Raw genomic sequence first — 19,670 nt, forward strand, 5'->3', positions numbered from 1 at the left:
CCATTAGAACACTAATAAAAGGACTGAGCAAAACTAAAACACTGGCTATGAAATGTAGAAATGCACCACCTAGTGGATAGCAAAAAAACAACAACAAAAACCACACCATAATAGCACACATTCACGCATTGATTTACTTATAAAAAAAAAACACTGAAATAGTTGATTGAAAGTCAATCCAGTCTTAACAGTTTGTTTAAAAAACAAAACATTTAATATATTTTATGACATTGATTAATAATATTCAATGGCAAACATTTCTTAAAATCAGTGTTAACCTGACAATACTTGTGTGCCTTATTATGAGGTAATCTTATTTTCAGAGTTCAGCTCACCCAGTCTATTGCCAGCCTTGTTTGGTGCCTGTGCAGTAGGGGTCGCTGCGGAGTGGTGAATCGAACCAGCACCACATTATTTTGCCACCCTTACCAATGGAAACAATTACAAATGTGGTGCACCCAGCCAAATGTGTGCACTGTGCATCAACCTGCAAGCTTCTGCAGTCAATGTGCATGGACCAGGTGCCTGGTACAAAACACATTATAGTGTTAAAATGAACTCCATTATACTAAAATGCTATTTGCAGAAAAGTGACCCATACAATTACATAGATGCAGTATATCTATCTAATATATACAGCTATGGCCAAAAGTTTTGCATCACCTAGAATTTTTGGACTGCGACAATTAAAAAAAATATTAAAATATGAACATAATTTAGATTTTTTTATTGATCATCATGTAAAACACTACAAAGCCACTAAAAATGATATGGCAAAAGTCTACCGGAAGCCATAACAGTAGTACAGTATTTCATCTTAGATTTCAAAATGTCACATTTTTCAATTTGCCAGTTCTTTAAGTATATGGAAAACTACAAAGTGGTATGTAATTCAATATGTTAATGTAACATTATTCAGCAGGTTTCATTCGACTTTATGAAGCAAAATGTGTTCATTCTATAGGGGAATGCAAAACTATTTATTTGAAGAAACATAATTGCAATGCTCTGCTGTGCGTAATTCTACTTCCGTATATTTTAGTTGATAAAACATTACATAACATTGGATTGGGCAATTGTTGCTGACGTTTTTACTAAAGAAGGACATAGCATCTAATACAGCTACAGACATTTTTTTTTAATCTATATCTATTTTAACGTGGACACATTTCTGAATTATATACAGCAACCCATTTTTGTTTTTTAAACGTTCTATTTTCCAGGTTGATTGCCCATTATTGATTATTCATTGCTTGATATTACACAGCATATTTATATGAGAAAATGCCAATATAAATGTTTTCAGTTCTACAAAGGCACTGTGTTGTAAGGCAGGAAGCACCTACAATATATGTGTATCTCTTTAAAAATATAAAGACACTGGACCAGATATATAAAAACCCAAATGTAGCTGAGATTTGGTAGATAACACTCACTCCCTTGCAATGTACAAAGACAGAGTGAGTGTTTACCCAAAGTCACTTCCAGATAACCTTCAAATCACACCAGATAAAATCACCCATTGTTTTTCTGTAGAACTGTTCATATTTGTTACTCTAAAAAACACGGTCTGGAAGATGAAATTGCTATTTGCTGACTCCACGTGCAAGACAGATAACCAGACACCAAAGGTAAAAACGCACACTTTACTTGATAACATTCTGTAATATACAATTCTGGTTACAAAAGACACGAATGGGAGAACCTTGGGAAAGGAATTACATCTTTGATATTGTCAACTCCCAGGATGCACTGCAGATAGCGCTCAAAACCCATCCCAAACCCTCCGTGGGGGGCGGAGCCAAACTGACGCAACTCCAAATACCTGAGAATACAGAGAAAAACAAGTTTCAAGATATTTTAATAGTCCATGAACACTATTAAATTGGATTAATTCATGGTTTATATTTATTTTACAGAAACAAAGTTGGTTATATAACAAGACGCATCAACAAGCTGGCCACATGGAGAGTTTTCTTACCATTGGTAGGTGTCTGTCATCCTCGCCCTATGGAGAAATAAACAAGACTGTATACAGCTCCACAGCGAGTGTTCAATGGATTTTAATGTTATAGCCACTTGACTTTTTAAAAATTAAAGACAATATCCAGGCACTAGCTCTATCTGTTCTGCCTGAAAAGGTTAGTCTCTCTTGGAGATATCAGTTACCATGTCAAATGGAAACCAAGCGGAGGAAACAGCGTTGAGACTAGAAGTCTATTTCAATGTCTTCGTAGTGTTTGTAATTTCATTTTAACTTCCTTTTAGTATTTTTAGATACAAGGTTGTACCACCAGGCATCGGCACTGTTAAAAAGCAGGCCACAATGGCAAATTTAAAGTACTGTGCCAAGGACATTCCCAGCGGATGATAATCCCTTTAGGGTAAAACACACATCTCTGTTTTCATCTCTGTGTCACATGATAAATACGTGTGCATCAGTGATCACGCTTAACACTTTTGCTGTGTATGGTATGGATTATCCTGCGATGCTTGTGCAGTAAATGTGAGTTACCGGTCTAGGCGTGATTGTAACAGGTGCAGTCGCTCTTCTCTCAGGGTGCCTCCACAAAGCTCTCCTACCCCAGGCACCAGAAGATCCACTGCAGCAGCCTGATAAACACAACCAGAACAGGGTTTTAACAAAAACAATGCACAGTTCTGTTCAGTAGAATGCATATTGTTTCACGATATTGTGCAAGTACTGTATATATTTTATAAAGAGCCCTCCCCACAGTCAAAATCAGGACAGATTGCAGATGTTGGATTTAGAATATTCTAAATTGGCTGGGTAATGTGTTTAAACTTTAGGGTTATAAAACACCCTGCAGTGTTCACAAGAAACACTTTGCTAAATCCTTTGTTGTCTATATCACAGCTACCTGCTTTTCAACATAATCTGTGGAGGTTTTATTCTGGGGAATACATTTTTAAACATTTGCTAGTTTGCTAGGAGACAGAGCATAATTGTATGTTTGGATCACACTCCCTCCTGCTACAATGCTAATGTTCGGTCTGACTCTATCCCATCCACCCATCTCGTGTATCGAATCACAAAAGCATATTAAAAAAATAAAAATAAAAACATGTATTATACACTGTATGCTGTTGCCAAGTTGCAACACACAGTATGTCAATAATCATCTGAACATGGCAGTGATGCCAGTACGTCCCTGCATATATGGTGCTCGGTTTTATGATGGGTAAAATCAGACACACGTCAAGCGAAGACATTAAAACGATCATGATTTAACATCACATTATCTGCAGACCTCAGTATTGCAGGCCAGTTCCAAATTACTTACAGTATGCTGCGGTCCATCTTCATTGTCCCTGGCGTAGAATGGCTTCAGATCGTATGGGTAGTTGATGACAAACAGCGGGATATTTCCACAGTGCTGTACCAGATACTTCTCATGTTCTGTCTGAAGATCACAACCCCACTGAAATACAATGGCAGATATGTATAAAATAACACATTTATATACTGTAGCTCCTTCCCCATTTAACAATATATTTATATTCCCCCTAGACGACAGTTTAGACTAAGGTTATCTAAGAAATGGCTCTTTATAGTCCTGTTTGAATGATGAATTATTCCCAATAACTTTTTAATACTTCTTCAAAGGATGATTTATTAACAACAGCTGTTTGGGTAAAAAAAATAAAATAAAAAGGATATGAATCAGCTTTTCCTTAATTTCGCTGCATCAGTAACTTATTTTAAGTGTTTTTAAGTGGTTTGAAAACCTTTCAGTAAACCAGAAGCTATAGAAATTGTTCTAATAAACACTAACAAAATACAATAGTCAAAAGCTTTGATCTTGTGGGTCTGACAATGAAAACTGACTGATAAATAATACACCCCACTACTGATTACTGTTAGTTTCAAATTCTGTTCTGAAATGTGTATAGCTCTACAGTTTCTTTAACCTTATCAGCAATGTATCTTGAATCATTTTACACTATTCACTGATTTTTATACAATTATTAATATTACTGGTGCCAGTAATTTTTTTTTTCTGTATTAATGCATTTCCCTTTTATGTTTTGTGCTTGGATGTCTCACAGCTGTATGATGTTTGAAACTCAATACAAATATTTTCAAACTGCCCAGTTATCTGTCTTTAGATAAAAGCTACAACTATTTCTAAGTTAGGCTCTCATTTCAATCTTTTTTTTTTATTGTACGTTTCATGTATACAATTTATTCGTGCTAATACCAACCATGTTAAAAACCAAAAAAAAAACAAAAGGGAAGTGTGTCTGTCTCACAATTCACACTTCTCTTTTTTTCCAATGCAGCGGAACACACGATAGACTTATTAATCCACAGAGCCACCTAGGGTTGCATTTTATTCTATAGTTTAACAGTTTGTTTGTTTACTTGCCTCTGGTTTGAAGTTAAACGTTTGTGAACTCTGTTTCAGAACATCTATAGCCTCTGTATAAGAGATCCTAAAGAAACAAAGGCAAAATACATGTAGGTTATATATATATATATATATATATATATATATATATATATATATATATATATATATATATATATATGTTTAGTTTTGAATGCTCAAGCAGAATACTTACACTTTGAATTCATTCTGCAGCATGTGATTCAACCTGTTCTTAAATGGCAAAAGAGGAAGTTAGTTCTGAACTCTCCATTAAAATGATCACAATTAGAAAACAAAGCTGATGGCTAAGATTGCTTTTCTGCATACCTTGTGTCCAGGGGATACATACTTGTGAAACAGGTCTATGTCTTCCGAACACTGAGCAAGAACACATTCGGTAGAAGTTTTAAAAAGGTTCTCCATGACCTGAAAGTGAATAATAATAATAATAATAATAATAATAATAATAATAATAATAATAATAATATCTGCTTAACACATAGAAAATTATATTTTATAAATATTATATAGTTGCACTTAATTTTACAGCAGGTACCACCAACAAGAATTCAATATATATTTATTTTTATCTGGTCTTTGGAGAAGTGTGTCATTGCATCTGGTTTGACCAGAAAGGATCCACAAATGTGTTCTCAGAAGTTTGCTACATAGGCTTACATCATAGCAGCTTCTTATAAGGTAGCTATTGTGAAAATAGGAAAATAAAAGGAGGTGATAGTTCAACTGGCTCTCTGCACTTGTGCCAGCAGCAGTATTACTACCTGGCATCGCTACCCAGATTAAGAAAGCTGACTGCCATTTAGGAGATAAGTGCAGTTTCTAAATTTGTCTCAGAAACAAACTATCCACTTAAGATGAGAGGAAGAAAATAAAGCAAGTGTCTGTTGTGGTGAATTACATCAGCTTGTGAATCAGCTTCTTCTTTTCGGTAAACTGAAATTTGACTCGGTTGTTTCCGTTTCATTTTTGTTCATTAGATGTTCAGTTACTGTTCCAAGATAGCATATTGCAAGCACTATAATAAAGCAATGCTGAATGGAAAACAGACCTCTCTCACCAACAAGCTGTCTGAGCTCCCAATGATATTCACGATCCTGTCTCCCAATACTTTCTGGAGGGCAGACAACATTCTGCATTCTCATTCATGTTCATGCTATACGAGTTATTGTTTAAACAAGAGACTATAACTGTAATTATGTCTTGTGAATGGTGTGCAGCAGCCCTGCTAATAATTTAGCTTCTGGTCTTTGGAAAACAACTCCTGTATAATGAAAACATACCTTCATTAGATCCTCCAGACTCTCTGTGAAGGAGATCTCTGCCTCCACCATGTAAAACTCAGCTAGGTGTCTTCTGCTCTGGGAATTCTCAGCTCGAAAAGTCGGCCCAAATGTGTAGACATTAGAAAAGGCCCTACAAATACGCACAATACAAATCTTGTCAGTTAGTAGGTATTTGTTGTACAAAATTGTGTAATTTTTTTTTTTACAAAGTACAAAGTAACATAACTGGTCAACATCAACTCTCACAATACGACAACCTCAAGTTTCAAGGCCCTTTAGTGGACGAAGGACAAGGTGAGTTAGTCAGGGGGCGTTTCTGACCATTACTGGCAGTCAGATAGGCTGTCAGTAGTTTCACAACATGTAAGAAACTATTCAAATTTCTAAACCCTAAATTAAAAAAATTCCTCCGAAAGTCTATCTTTCAAAAACGATCATGACAACTGACAGCGAACATACAGTACCACAGGCATTACAGGGTAAATCCTTCAGATTATTTTCTATGGTAGCAATTCTGTGACTATTTAAAAGTAATAATTACAAGGCACAGGAATGGCTATGGCTGCCTGTAACCTTCTATGAATCTACTATACATGTTTTGCACAACAATCTCTAAACACATCCTTTTACAAGTCAATTTATTGATGCAAATGTCTAAATAAGTGCAGGTAAAATAAGTTGTAACATGCCTTAATTTCCAGTATCTCAGAATGGGCTACAGGTCTACATAGAACATTCTCGGCTGAAATGTTACCAGCTGTAACAAATGTCTAGTGTATACTTCTGCTATTCTAAAAACCAACCACTGTTAAAACACAAAAAAACTGCCGTTTAAGGGATTATACTAATTGGGCAGAAAGAGGAGTTGCAACTAGCCATCTGCTGTTTCTGATTTAATTAGCGACCTTCCAGGCTCTACTCTTTTCTGTATCTGATGAGTAACTGATTGAAATAAAATTTGAACATGAACCTGATGTGACTACAACTCTTCTGCATGAGGCGCATCCTGACTGTTAGGATTCCTTTCCAAGAACCACCAAAAAATGGTATCTTAAAGGATCAAAACCACAGGTGTACACAGGAAAAGCTGGCGGCCAGGCAGAGTTCGTCATCACATAGACTTGCATGCAAGTCAGAAATGCAAGTACCGGATACACACTTGCTGGGGCCCCCAGGGCCATGAATTGGGCTTTGTTTAAATTTAGGAAGGGGGCTGTGACAATAATGAGGGTTATTGCTAAAAATGTCTGGGTCAAAAGTGGTCTGAGGTTAAAGAACAGGGGCTTTATTCACGGAGATAAAAACCCTTAATGTCTCCTTCTAAAATACATCCTTGGAATAAAGATCATGTTAAAATATATCTGTATAAAATACAGCACATACATACAGTAAGTAATTTATGAAAGCGTATTCATAAAATGTCCTAAACTGAGCGATGGAGGGGGTTAGAGGAGGGATTGAAACAGACTCTCCAACCAGACTCTCCACCAAGGAGCCGTGACTAGATTCCTCGCAAAAATCTAAATGAAAAACTCTTTCGATACTGCAGTCTTGCATTCGATTTCCTTTACCCTGCCATGACTTCCAGGTGAAGCTGTCCTGACACAGTGAGAAAGGCAGGAACGGAGAAGAAATGGGATTTCTCATCTGCTTGCTGCTTCTCTCTGGTAGCTGGCTGGGGATAATAAAACAAAAGCAAAAGGTTGAGAGGTTTAGGTGCATTTATTTGACTGAGGCCCTGTACTTCAAAAGGTACTAAAACAACTGACTTCTAAAAACTGCAGAATTCAAAGTGGTCTTAGTGTAGGATCCAAGAGATTTCCAGAGTTGTCTACAGCTCTGGCCAAACATTTTGCATCACCCTATGGAATTAACACATTTTGCTTCATAAAGTCGAGTGAACAATGTTACGTTAACATTGAATTACATACCGCTTCTTTGTAGTTTTCCCATATACTAAACGACAAACTGACAAATTGAAAAATGTGACATTTCAAAATGTAACATGAAATACTGTTCTACTATTATAGCTTCCAGTAGACTTTTGCAATATCATTTTGTAGTTTCTCTGATTACGTGATGTTAAATAAAAGATCTAAATGATGTTAAGTTTATTTTTTATTATGTCTCCATCCTAAAATTCTAGCTGATGCAAAGCGTTTGTCCATAGCTGTACATGTGTATGTGCTAGTAGTGCAAGACAAATACATATCGACGGGAAAGGAGTCAGATGCTCATTTCCCAACAAATTCAACAGCGTTCAATTGTGAATGCAAGTTGAAAAAGACTTGCTCTACTAATTCAGGTGCACTTTAAAACCACACAAATGCTCAACATACACAATCAACACAGTTCAAAAGTAAAACTTATTTTGTGCATTATTAAAATCTGCAAGACCCACTGTGCTTTAGGGAACCAGTATAAAACTTTTAAAAAATTAGAAAAGCGGATCTTATATTTTCTCACATGAGAAAATGTACTTGTACATTTTGGAGTAGTGGTTAGGGCTCTGCACTCTTGACCGGAGGGTTGTGGGTTCAATCCCCAGTGGGGGACACTGCTGTTGTACCCTTGAGCAAGGTACTTTACCTAGATTGCTCCAGTAAAAACCCACCTGTATAAATGGGTAATTGTATGTAAAAATAATGTGATATCTGTATAATGTGAAATAATGTGATATCTTGTAACAATTGTAAGTAGCCCTGGATAAGGGCGTCTGCTAAGAAATAAATAATAATAATAATACACAGTTTTACAATAAACCGATATTTTGACCATCAGATCAATCTCTTCATACTAGGATATAGATATAGATAGAGATATCTATATCTATAATCTATATATATATATATATATATATATATATATATATATATATAGATATATAGATATATATAGATATATAGATATATAGATATATAGATATATAGATATATATAGATATATAGATATATATAGATATATAGATATATAGATATATAGATATATAGATATATATAGATATATAGATATATAGATATATAGATAGATAGATAGATATATAGATATATAGATATATATATATATATATTTATGGTATGAACCATGTACTCTTTAACATTCAACAGAATATTTCTATGACAACTTCCTAATCATTCCAAAAATAAGACATCATTATGACCTAATCATCATTCACATTTGTACAATTTTGATTTATAAATCAGATACTTTTCACCATCTGCCAGTGAGCCTCTTCTGCTCTTGACTCTGTCTTTTAATTTGCTAATTGACTTTAGCAAGCCGGGTTCTGGACTGCCATTAGGTCATTGGAAATCAACTTCTGGGCCTATATTTAGCCAGGCTTCGTAACTAGGATTTATAGTCCTGTACTGCACAAACCTAACTCATCTCTTTGTTAGTTATAAACTGCATGGGTTGTTTCAGCCAATCAGGTTCCAAGTAAAGCAACCATTGAAATTCACACTGTAGCAGATTAGTCTGAAGCAACACTAACTTAAAATAGCCTAACTTAAAACTTAAAATTGATAATAAATAATTATCATCAATCAGGTAATTCTAGTTGAAATACAATAGTGTGTAACTAATTATGAATGTATAAATACATATTTGGAATTAAATAGGCAATTACATTTAGTTCATATAGCTAATTAAATATGAATTCCTGCAGCTATTTTTCTGTTGCAGAGAGAGGCAATGAGTTTTACAGACAGGATGTCACACATGAATGGGTTCCATTATGACAAATGGCCTGACCTGGAATAATAGGTCTCGGGTTTTAATCACATAAGACCTGGTTTAAAATGATGGACGTATAAATATAGAGCATTGAGTGGCATGAGTGCAGTTATTCCTGATGCTAAAGCAATGCATCAATTCATATCACCTTGTAAATCACCACTTACTGAAATCCTGCAGGACAAAATAATGATAAATGAACTCACCAACACAAAGCTTATGCATAGCTATACTACAGGGGGCGAGGGAGTTAACACACTTGGTACAGTTACATGCAGTACAAGGTGGATACTACTTTGCTCAAGCCTCCTCACAAATATCATGTTCATGAATTGTTAACCCATCACCTCTCCCAGGGTCAGGCTGCCAATTGTGCAAGCTTGGAAGCTGTGGACAATTTTTATGACCATTTATTTGAACCTCACGTGTGCAGGAATAGCAAAATGACCAGGATCACATGCACGACATCAGCACTCGTCGGTTAAGATTTTGTCAGGTTCGGTACTGCAGCGTGTAGATCCTGACCTTTTTGCAACTTCAACAGGTTTCAATTCACCTTTAGAAAAGTGTTGAGAAAGTGTTGTAAATGCTCCGCCTAAAGGAACAGGAACTTTGCATAAAAGAACACCTTTTTGGCACTGCTGGCGATTCATTCACAACTGATACAGTACTGTTTTGTAACCTGATAACGCATCATCATCATCATTAGTCGTGTCATTGCAAGAGTGTCTTGAAGCACACTGATTGGTTTATTCAATTTTTCCAGAACCGCTGTCATTTATCATTACCTCGTTTTATATGCGCTGCTGTTTCTCTTGTCATTCTCCTAAAAAGTGTAAAAGTGTTAGCGCTATAATACACAGCATTGCAACACACCTTGGGACAGATTTACAAAGGGCTCTACGCCCTGGTGCAGTTTCAACTATTTATATATCAAACTGCTAATGCTTGAGTACTAGTAAAAAACAAACTGCACTGTTTTTGGTAACATTAATTATCAGGAGGACCAATACAGCTCATTAAGAAGCTACACTCAATGAGCACAGCAATGGCGTGAGGCAGAAAAATGTCATCTTTCAATCCTGCTATTGGATAATTAAAGAAACTGCAAATTATCTACACTGGACAGGCCACATCTTCTACTAACATATCCCAAGGCTACAGGAGCTTTATTAGGAGACCCAACCAACCATGGTTACAGCAGCACTGCACCCTATGATCATATTATTGCTGAAATGAATGATATTGGCTCAGTAACAAAAGCAGGCAACTACCTTCAGCACTAGTCGTTTAATATGGAGTATTAGTTTCACTTACAGACTTTCAAAGAAAAGGAAACCACTTCCTTGTGGTATAAAATTATTCTAGGTATCATTAAACACATGTTTTATACCCTCATGATATTTTAAGGTTAAGCCACCTTTTTGTGTAAAGGGGAAAATAGAATTTAGGAGGTTTTATTTCACGCGGAAAGAAAAAAAGAGTCAGTTTCGGGGCAGTAATGCCTGTTTATTTAACACAATTCTGCTACCGCACAGGGACAAATCCTGTCCTATTTGCTGTGTATTAGGTGTAAATAATTGTGTTCATTTGTTTTGATTAACTTGACTGAAGATCAACACACATCCTTGATCGTGCTATCAAGCTAACTTTTTTCATCCGGTGAACCTAAGCAAGGAATACTGCAAAGCTACTGAACCAGCTGGTTATGAACTAGTAAACCTCTATGAACCAAGATGAACTCTGAATCCAATCATTTTTTGTACCACAAACTTGCCAGCAGTTGCTTCAAATCTCTCAAGGTAGTCACCTGTGCACCACCAGACAAGGATATTATTCGGTATGAGATCTGAACATACTGAGGGGCAAGTTTTGCCTTCAGGGAATTTTCACAGGCAGTGCGGAATCAAAATATCTCCAATAATAAACAGCAATTTGCTTATTTGATTGAACTAGTAATGTTTTTATATATTAATGTCACTGTTAAAACTTTCCTGCTTTACTTACTTCAACTTGAAAGAGTTCACCAGCTCCTTCGCAGTCATTTGACGTGATAACAGGTGTCTGGATCTGCACAAAACCATTCTCCTGAAACAACAAAAGTATATCTTGGTAATCCAGATAAGTGCAGGATATATACTACATCAATGACTACCGGTAATTATTCTATCATTATAATTCTTTCCTGATCAAGAAACTTTGTCTCATTTTTACCTACAAAATGGGGTAATAGTGAGACAACCATGGAGTAATGCTTGATGTCTTAAAGGAGTACATCAATTTGATTTGAAACCGACATACAGCATGGGAGTTTTTTCATGCCAAGATGCAGTAGCAGGTTTTCCTTTTGTATTGCTGTCTTTGAAATATCTACATATTTCAAGTCATAAAATATCAGCAAAGAAACAGAACAGAAAAGAAAACGATCAGTGAAGCTGCTATATAACTTAAGAAATAAGTAATATACATTACGGTGGGTTTTACAATCAAGTCACATGTATGTAGGGAATTAAATCAAGTGCCCCATTTCTTTTAAGTATGAATAACCAAGGGAGTAGGTCTGAATACTATACAACCCTAATCGATTATGTGTTATAGCAGTTGATTTACTACAGCATTTCCTTTCTGAAAGACAAACATAATCAATTGATTTGTCCATGTTGAACAGACTATATTACTACCATTCTACAAGGGAGGCGAGCTAATATTGCAGATTAATGAACATACATGATATTTTCTGCCATAACATGGAAGAGCTGTTTAGTTTAAAGGGCATTCCAGGAAATGGCTGAAATGTTATCCCGCCAATGGCTAAAGCAGTGTTTTATAGCTTATCTTATGTTTGCACAAATCAAGGGCAACAAAGCTTTGCAAGCGCACATTTTTTTATTATCAATTGCCATAAAGAAAATATATATAACATATATCTATATCTATATATATATATATAATGACATGTTACTGAAGTTCCAAAATAATATTCAGAGACAATAAGCAGTGTGGTGTAACGAATCACTGTGTATCGATGAATCAGGACACTTTCTTTACATGACACCCCGCCCTGTAATAGAAGTTATGTATCGTTTGTATCGGCATGCAAGACCAAAAGCACAGCATCCTCATTGTAGTTCACCTAGTGGTTCTTCAATGAAGAATAAGTGTGTTTGATAGTTGGTATGAATACACAATCTCCCCCAGCTCATTTCATTTGTGTCTTTCAACAGATCAGCCGGTCATTAAATTATCATTTGGTCTTATTATGCATCCTGAAAGTAGCTCATCAGGCCCTCTGCACTTTGTATCATGACCTGCTTCTTACAGACAAGTCCTTTAGACAGAGGCTTAGTTCCGGTAATCCCACTCTTCTTTTTGTTTCAGTTGTGAAGCACCTGCCAACCTCTGTATGCTCTACTACTCCATTTAGTGACCGATTGTCTAGTTACTGAAAACTAGCTGCAGGTGCCCCCTTGTGGTTGTACAGGGGAAGAACTAACCTTGATTTGAAATATTTAGTGTAATAGAAACCATACTGTAGGTGTACCGGCAATGGTTAACGCTCTTTGAAAATCATACTCAACTAAAATAAAACTGATCCAAGGATGTAGAGAAGGGGTCTTTAACCCTGGTCCTAGAGAAGCCACAGGGGCTTCTGGTTTTCATTCCAACCAATTCCTCAATTACTTTACTGAACCAGTTATTGGCTTAATTAGTCAGGATTTACATATGTTCCAGATCGTTAGCCACTTATGATGTAAAGACACCTATAAAACCTGCAGGATTTGGGCTCTCCAGGACCAAGGGTGGAGACCACTGATGTAGAGCTTCAGTGTGTTGAACAATCTATTATTTGTAATGGACCAGGTCAAACCTTATAATGGAGAAAGGAAGAATGATGCAATGCCTAGGCTAAATAAGCATACTGTATATTACAGTGCCTGTCCATATGACTTAAATGCAATGGTTGCATTTATTACATCCCACAGGCATATGATGCAGTTTTCAAATGAAAGGTTCCTGATATAAGGTTCATATGGAAGCAGAATAACAAATTCCTTTAGAGATTTTACATTTGATTCAACTTGTTCATGTGTTACACTTGGAATTCTCACTGACATTGCGCTTTAGGTGTTAAAGGGATGCTTTATAACCATCTATTAATATTCTATTATGCATGTTCTGTATCACTCTTTATTGTTGTTTCTTCTTCAACCGTTAGTTGCCATGCTTATAACCTATTCCAGCAAGATTCTGAATATGAAGAGGGGAAGCACATCAGTGTTGCACAGGATGCAGTGAACAATGCTTCAACTGTAGTTTAAGGGGTTTATGAGAATGACAGGGAATATACATTATATGATATTAAACAGGTAGGTCATTACATAGTATTATTATTGCTAAATATTAGTATTGTTCCTAAAATGTGACAAATATTCTGATATGCAAATGTAAAAACAAACACAAAACAAACCTGTGTCTTTAATTTTCCACTTACAACTGATTTTTGACATCTTCAGAGCTAGTGGTTTTATATCTAATAAGCAAATCAAATCTTTTATCACTATTAACTTGAAAATTGCATTCACAGAGAGAGAGAGAGAGAGAGAGAGAGAGAGAGAGAGAGAGAGAGAGAGAGAGAGAGAGAGACGGTTAGGATTGATTAAAGTGACTGTGTACTTCATAGCCTCACCTTAAAAAAAGACTGGATGGCTGCAGTTGCTTCACTCCGAATCCTCAGCAGGGAACCAAACGAGTTTGTCCGGCACCGAAGATGTGGAAACTGTCTAATGTATTCCACAGGGTGTCTTTCTTTTATTTTAAAAGGAAAAACCTGCAAAAGAAAGACATTTCCCACCTGGTAACTGAACACATTCAGCCTCTTTTTAAAGCAAGTCCAGATGTGAGTGCCTTTAGTGCAGTAAATAACACTCATTTTAAACAGTGATGAACCAGATTGTAACTTCAACAAGTTATTATCAGGGCGTTGATATTAAGAACCAAAAGCTACAGTACTGCCTCCCCATGCTAATATCTACTAACTGAGCCCATGTCTTAATTTGGTAACCGGCTGCACTTATGCAGTGTTAAATTATTTTGGAAACCCCATAGGCTCCTCTTATCTCTTCACTAAATCCCTGAAATGTCTAAACGGGACACTGACACTGGAAAATAAGACTAAATGCTTTCATTATTTCTCTATAAATCATGTAAATGACATGCTAGCAGTGGAATATAGGGGCAATTAGCTTTTTCGTCTGTGATATTTTCAGACTTGTGTTATATTACGAATATACAGAGAAGGAATAGTTCCACTAATAGAATAAAAAATGCAGTCATGCTTTCTTTGTTGCGCAGGGATACTGCTCTCTCAGCACTCTTGGCAAGAACAGTTCCTTCAGGGGTTAGCCAGGCTCAGCTAGGCTCAGCTGGGGAATCAGAGCTTTTAAAGCTGTTGAAGATCACAGCAGGGTAAGTGCTCAACACCAAGCCCTACGCTTTGATTTTACCACTTTGCAGGAATTCTTACAGAGCCAGAACCTCCAAAGGTTTGTAACAGGACCAGGTCCTTTGCAAACTATTGATCAATGCGAGACGTGAGCAACATACATATTTAACAAATAATAAAGATATCATCCCCTTCTGACAAAACCCTAAGAGCAGCACCAGCTGTATTTGTGATCTTTTGTGAAAACACAAGATCAAAAAAGAAAACCAATACAGACAGTAAGTGCAGTTTTCTTTTTCAAATAACACAATATTCATGAAATTGTATATGAGACAATGATTAATAACAACTAGAGCCCCCAAAACAACAGTTATATACCATTAGAGTGTGCACAACTCAAGGGGCTAGAACATTGATCCAGATTTTATTCAAACAACATACCACCGGGTCACAAGGTCCCACCACTCGGATGTTGTCCGCCTGCAGTTCTACACTTTGTTTTTTGTGAGGACTCTTTATCAGGTTTCCAGAGATTTCAACTGCACTTCCATACGTGAGGTGTCTGAAGCCATTAAACAGACAGAGTGTCATTTTGTGACAAAAAAACACAAAGCACACAGTATGTGTCAAAATTACACCTACAGTTGTCTACCTTTATGGCAGCACATAATACTGCATCTGCTAATGTTTACTCTTGTCAAAAACAGTAATGGGCAAGGTGCACATCACCCTAGATCATTTAGTTACAACCTTATAATCAGCTCAAAGAGCAAATTCAGACCAGACTGCTTCAGGCAACAGTCGTGAAACGTATAATGTCACGTTTCCAACTGCAGTCTACAATCCAATCTGCAACCGGACCCTATGCAAAAGTCGCTATACTAAAGATTGACGATATGTATAAAGCTTTTGAATAATTTCCATTTATAAATTAATGAAACCTACCTCCAATATTTCCCTGATAATAGAATTCATTCATAGTGCTCTGTTAAGTTTTGCTTACATTCTTTTTTTCTGAAGTTTAAAACCCAACTCTCGCATCCTTCACATCGGCTGCTAATATTTTGTAACTTCATCCATATGAGCCAGTCACAAAACAGGTGAGATCAAGCTATGTCAGCCCAGTCTGAACTGGCACTGACAGAGGGGGCATAAGCCTCTCTATGGGGTCCTTATACATTTCATATCAAGATATCTTTGAGATATGTTTGATATTGTTTGCTTAGTTTACTCTGTCATCTTACCTGTCATCCAGACTGGGACTAGCTACGACCTGAAGGCTTTGTAGGGAGCTCCCATCATTGACATGGAGAAATAAAACGTCTTTCTGAGACCGGACAGAACGAACCCAACCCTAAAATAAAATAAGAACAATATGTGGATTCAGCTGTCCAACAAAACAATGTTGCGCCCTCACACTTCTCTATCACAAGCTAGAGAAGAGGCTTGTTATTATGATGTTTTATAACCCATCAGTCAAACACAGAAATCTCAAGCATGTATCAGCAATAAAATGGGTGTATTGAAGATTTAATGATCAGTCCCCAGATAAGTAATTTATTTAGGGGAGACATCACGGACAGGTTCAGAAGCACTGGAAGATAAAACTTTTAAAAGGTAGACTGAAAGTAGAAGTGTGTTGTAGTTATAATTTTATTTGGACTATTTATCAAAAACATGAGCAATGGAGACTTTAGTTCTAAACCCTTCCTAAAAGCAAAGAAACCAAATGGCAAAAAGCCAGAGGTGTTAAATTGTTATCATTCCTCAGTGATTAACTAATTCTTTCAGGGAAATAGGGGAATTCAATCTGAATAAAAGTCCGATTTTATTCCCAAATTTTCCTAACTCTCAACCCCTCCACCCCACGAGAAACATTAGCTTGTGAGATGCCGACGCACTTGCCAACCGCTCACTTTATATCCCCAGATTCTGAAGTTGGGTTACTCTGGTATGTAAAATCCTACTATACTATATATTATATCTGTAATACATGTACTGTAAGGAAGATATTTTAATAACTAATCAAACTACCAATGCTTCCCAGGCACCTGACTGCACTGACACAGGTATAGTACCAAGTTTACTTGTATTATTATTTATTAATTTTTTTTTTTACAAAATTTGCATTTTTAATGTTTATGAACAAAAGGTAGGCTATGAGAAGTCATGTTACTACAGCTTTAAGACATATTATACAATGCGTTAAAAAAAGAAAAAAACACAGAAAAACAGTACAACTGCCTTACCTGGATTCTTATGTTTCTTCCGATTTCCTCAGATGCCAGCACTTCACAAATTCGCAATTTATTCCCCACGTTTCTACAGTAAAATCTACACTTAGATAAAACAGTGCTAGAAACACCAGTGAAACGCACAAGCAACGAGCGTCTTCTGAGCAGTAACATTGCTTAAATAAATAGGCTTTACATAAGCTTTTTCTATTACCATATCCACAATTAAAAATTCACAACGTCAAATACCAGTCAAGGTCACTGCCAAATTCAACTAAAACAACTAAACTACACATTAAAACATTCAGTGCCAACGCAACCGCATATAGAGAACCGTTTCTACATTGTATACTTTTACTAAAACGTCCAGTTTACTTCTTGCATTTCTGAGTTATTTAATATAACTGAACGCCACGTTTTCCGCTTGTTTCCTGTAATTCTGCAGCTTGCTTTCCGCTACATTGTCTATTGGCTGGATTCAGATTATTGACGCCCAAACTAGCCATTCGCGAAATGGAGGGTGGTTCTTGCTCAACCTGTGGAAGAAATGCACGCCGGGGGTTGTAGTTTTATCTGTTTTCCTAGTGTTTAAACTCTCCTTCGTTTATTTCCAGCCTTGTTCTTGAGTCAGGCAACTTTACATATTCGTACCTTACATAAACTTGATTTATGAAACAGAGGGCATACTTTAAAAGCGTTCAAACTCTAAAGTTGTTTTCTTCTCAATTAAATTAAATAAATACATTATATGTGTTGTTTATTATACATTATATTTGTTGAAATATAATATACAGGTAAGGATTGCAGGACTTAACAGTGTAAGTGGCAGTGCCACTACCAGGTCTTGACCGGGAACAAAAGAACTTGTTGACTGAGTAGATAGCAACTCTTCATTATTCTAAACAGTGACTAACATCAACCACTAGAGGGGGACTACGACAGCGTCGTTGTTTCTGTGGGTGAAGCAGGTGATAATGAGACGTGTTTGCAGTATGGTAATGTTTTTATGCATTACCATACTGCTCTGTACTCAACCCTGCTGATCCTGTTACTATGCAGCAGTAAATGTTTAAACAGGAGCTAGATGATCATAGGAACCAAGAAGTCAAACAATAAGAGCTTGGTTAGGAAAATAACCAGTGTAATAAAAAACATATATTTAAATATGTGCGTGTCATTTTCAGGTGTATTGTAGAGTTTCATTTATAAATTAAAATAGACCCACCCTCCTCCACCCCAATATATTTACAATGGAGAATTCATAATAAAAAAAAGTCATGACAGCACATTCCAAATCACAGTAAGGTAAGGGCACATTTGAAAAGGCATCTACTGTAAGTGTCATTGTTGTGCTTCTGTCTCTAAGAGCCAGGGCGTATAGGACAGTGAAAAGCATCGACCTCTGTGGCCAAGTAATTTCCTGCTTGAGCAGTTGCCTCGGCACACAGTGAGGATGACCTGTAATAGGGTTGCTGTGGTGCTGATCACACTGGGGATCTTTCACGATAAGAAGCATTTGACAGATCGTAGACCCTGACCAGATCAATAGAACAGAACCGCAGTCCCTGCATTGTTACTATGGTGACTGGGTGTGAGTGGAAACAGAACACTCTTCACAGTTACAACCGCTGATGAAATTACTAAAAGATATTTGAACATCATGACATCAGTACTGGATAGGGTTGCCAACTTTCCATTATTTCAAAACCGGACATCACTACCAGTGGTTCTGACCGGACACTGTACAAATTCCCTTAAAACCCCGATGGACTGGACTGATACCAAGTCTCGGCCTAGCTCTCAATGGACTGTATCCAGATTACACAGCATTCATTGGATGGACATGGAGACTGTGCTGCTCCCTCACTACATGAGAGGTTCTCCTTACAGGTGAGAGTCACATTACCACATCCTTACTGTGCATATATTGAGAGTGCTGCCCATCTTACTATTCATGCTATCACAAACATCTCTACCATGGAGAGTGCTGACAACTATAGCAACTTCCACACACACACACGCACGCACACCAAGTGAAACAAAACCCACTCTACAATCTACCCAAGCCCTCAACTCTCTGAACGTAATAGTGTGACTTTTATAACACATTTTCACATGTTTGAGTCTCTAAATAAATACGTTGTCTGCAGAGACTTCTAATGAGATGTACTTGATTTCCAGAGCCATGTAGGCTCTCTCAAGCATGTGCTCCCTTCATCAGGCTGGAAATAGCAACGAAAATATCACAATCCCGATAGGTCAAGTGTAAAACACATTCAAGCATGCTCACCTCAGTTGTGAGGTTGGGTTGAGAGAAGATTTTTTTTTTTTTAAAGGTGTAGTAGGCTACGTAAAACATAATTTGAACCCACGACCATATGCAGAACTTTGAAACAGTCTATGTACAGTAATAGTATTAGTGGTAGAAGTAAAATAAGTTTTATATTTCTCAACAACAGAAAAAGAAAATATACCAGAGGGAAAATAATATCTCATAGAAAACTATTTAACAAACAAAAATACATGGGGCGTGTGCGGAGTTCAACTGATGCTGGAACTA

At 36.7% G+C, this 19,670-nt stretch overlaps 1 protein-coding gene across 1 annotated transcript; it reads right to left on the reverse strand.

Annotated features, from left to right (window-relative positions):
- Nucleotides 1-1,632: 1,632 nt before the first annotated feature.
- On the reverse strand, nt 1,633-17,598 carry LOC117406127 (probable asparagine--tRNA ligase, mitochondrial). Its single transcript, XM_034009960.3, has 14 exons — nt 17,126-17,598; nt 16,121-16,230; nt 15,318-15,438; nt 14,121-14,261; nt 11,441-11,521; nt 7,270-7,373; nt 5,696-5,828; nt 4,722-4,820; nt 4,588-4,625; nt 4,392-4,458; nt 3,306-3,443; nt 2,516-2,613; nt 1,982-2,008; nt 1,633-1,825 (listed from the first exon to the last, which is right to left on the reverse strand). The coding sequence occupies exons 1-14, from the start codon at nt 17,282-17,284 to the stop codon at nt 1,681-1,683; spliced, it is 1,461 nt and encodes a 486-aa protein (XP_033865851.3). The 5' UTR covers nt 17,285-17,598; the 3' UTR covers nt 1,633-1,680.
- Nucleotides 17,599-19,670: the final 2,072 nt, after the last annotated feature.

Source organism: Acipenser ruthenus, chromosome 9, assembly GCF_902713425.1.
Source record: "Acipenser ruthenus chromosome 9, fAciRut3.2 maternal haplotype, whole genome shotgun sequence".
In the NCBI taxonomy this organism is placed as follows: Eukaryota; Metazoa; Chordata; class Actinopteri; order Acipenseriformes; family Acipenseridae; genus Acipenser; species Acipenser ruthenus.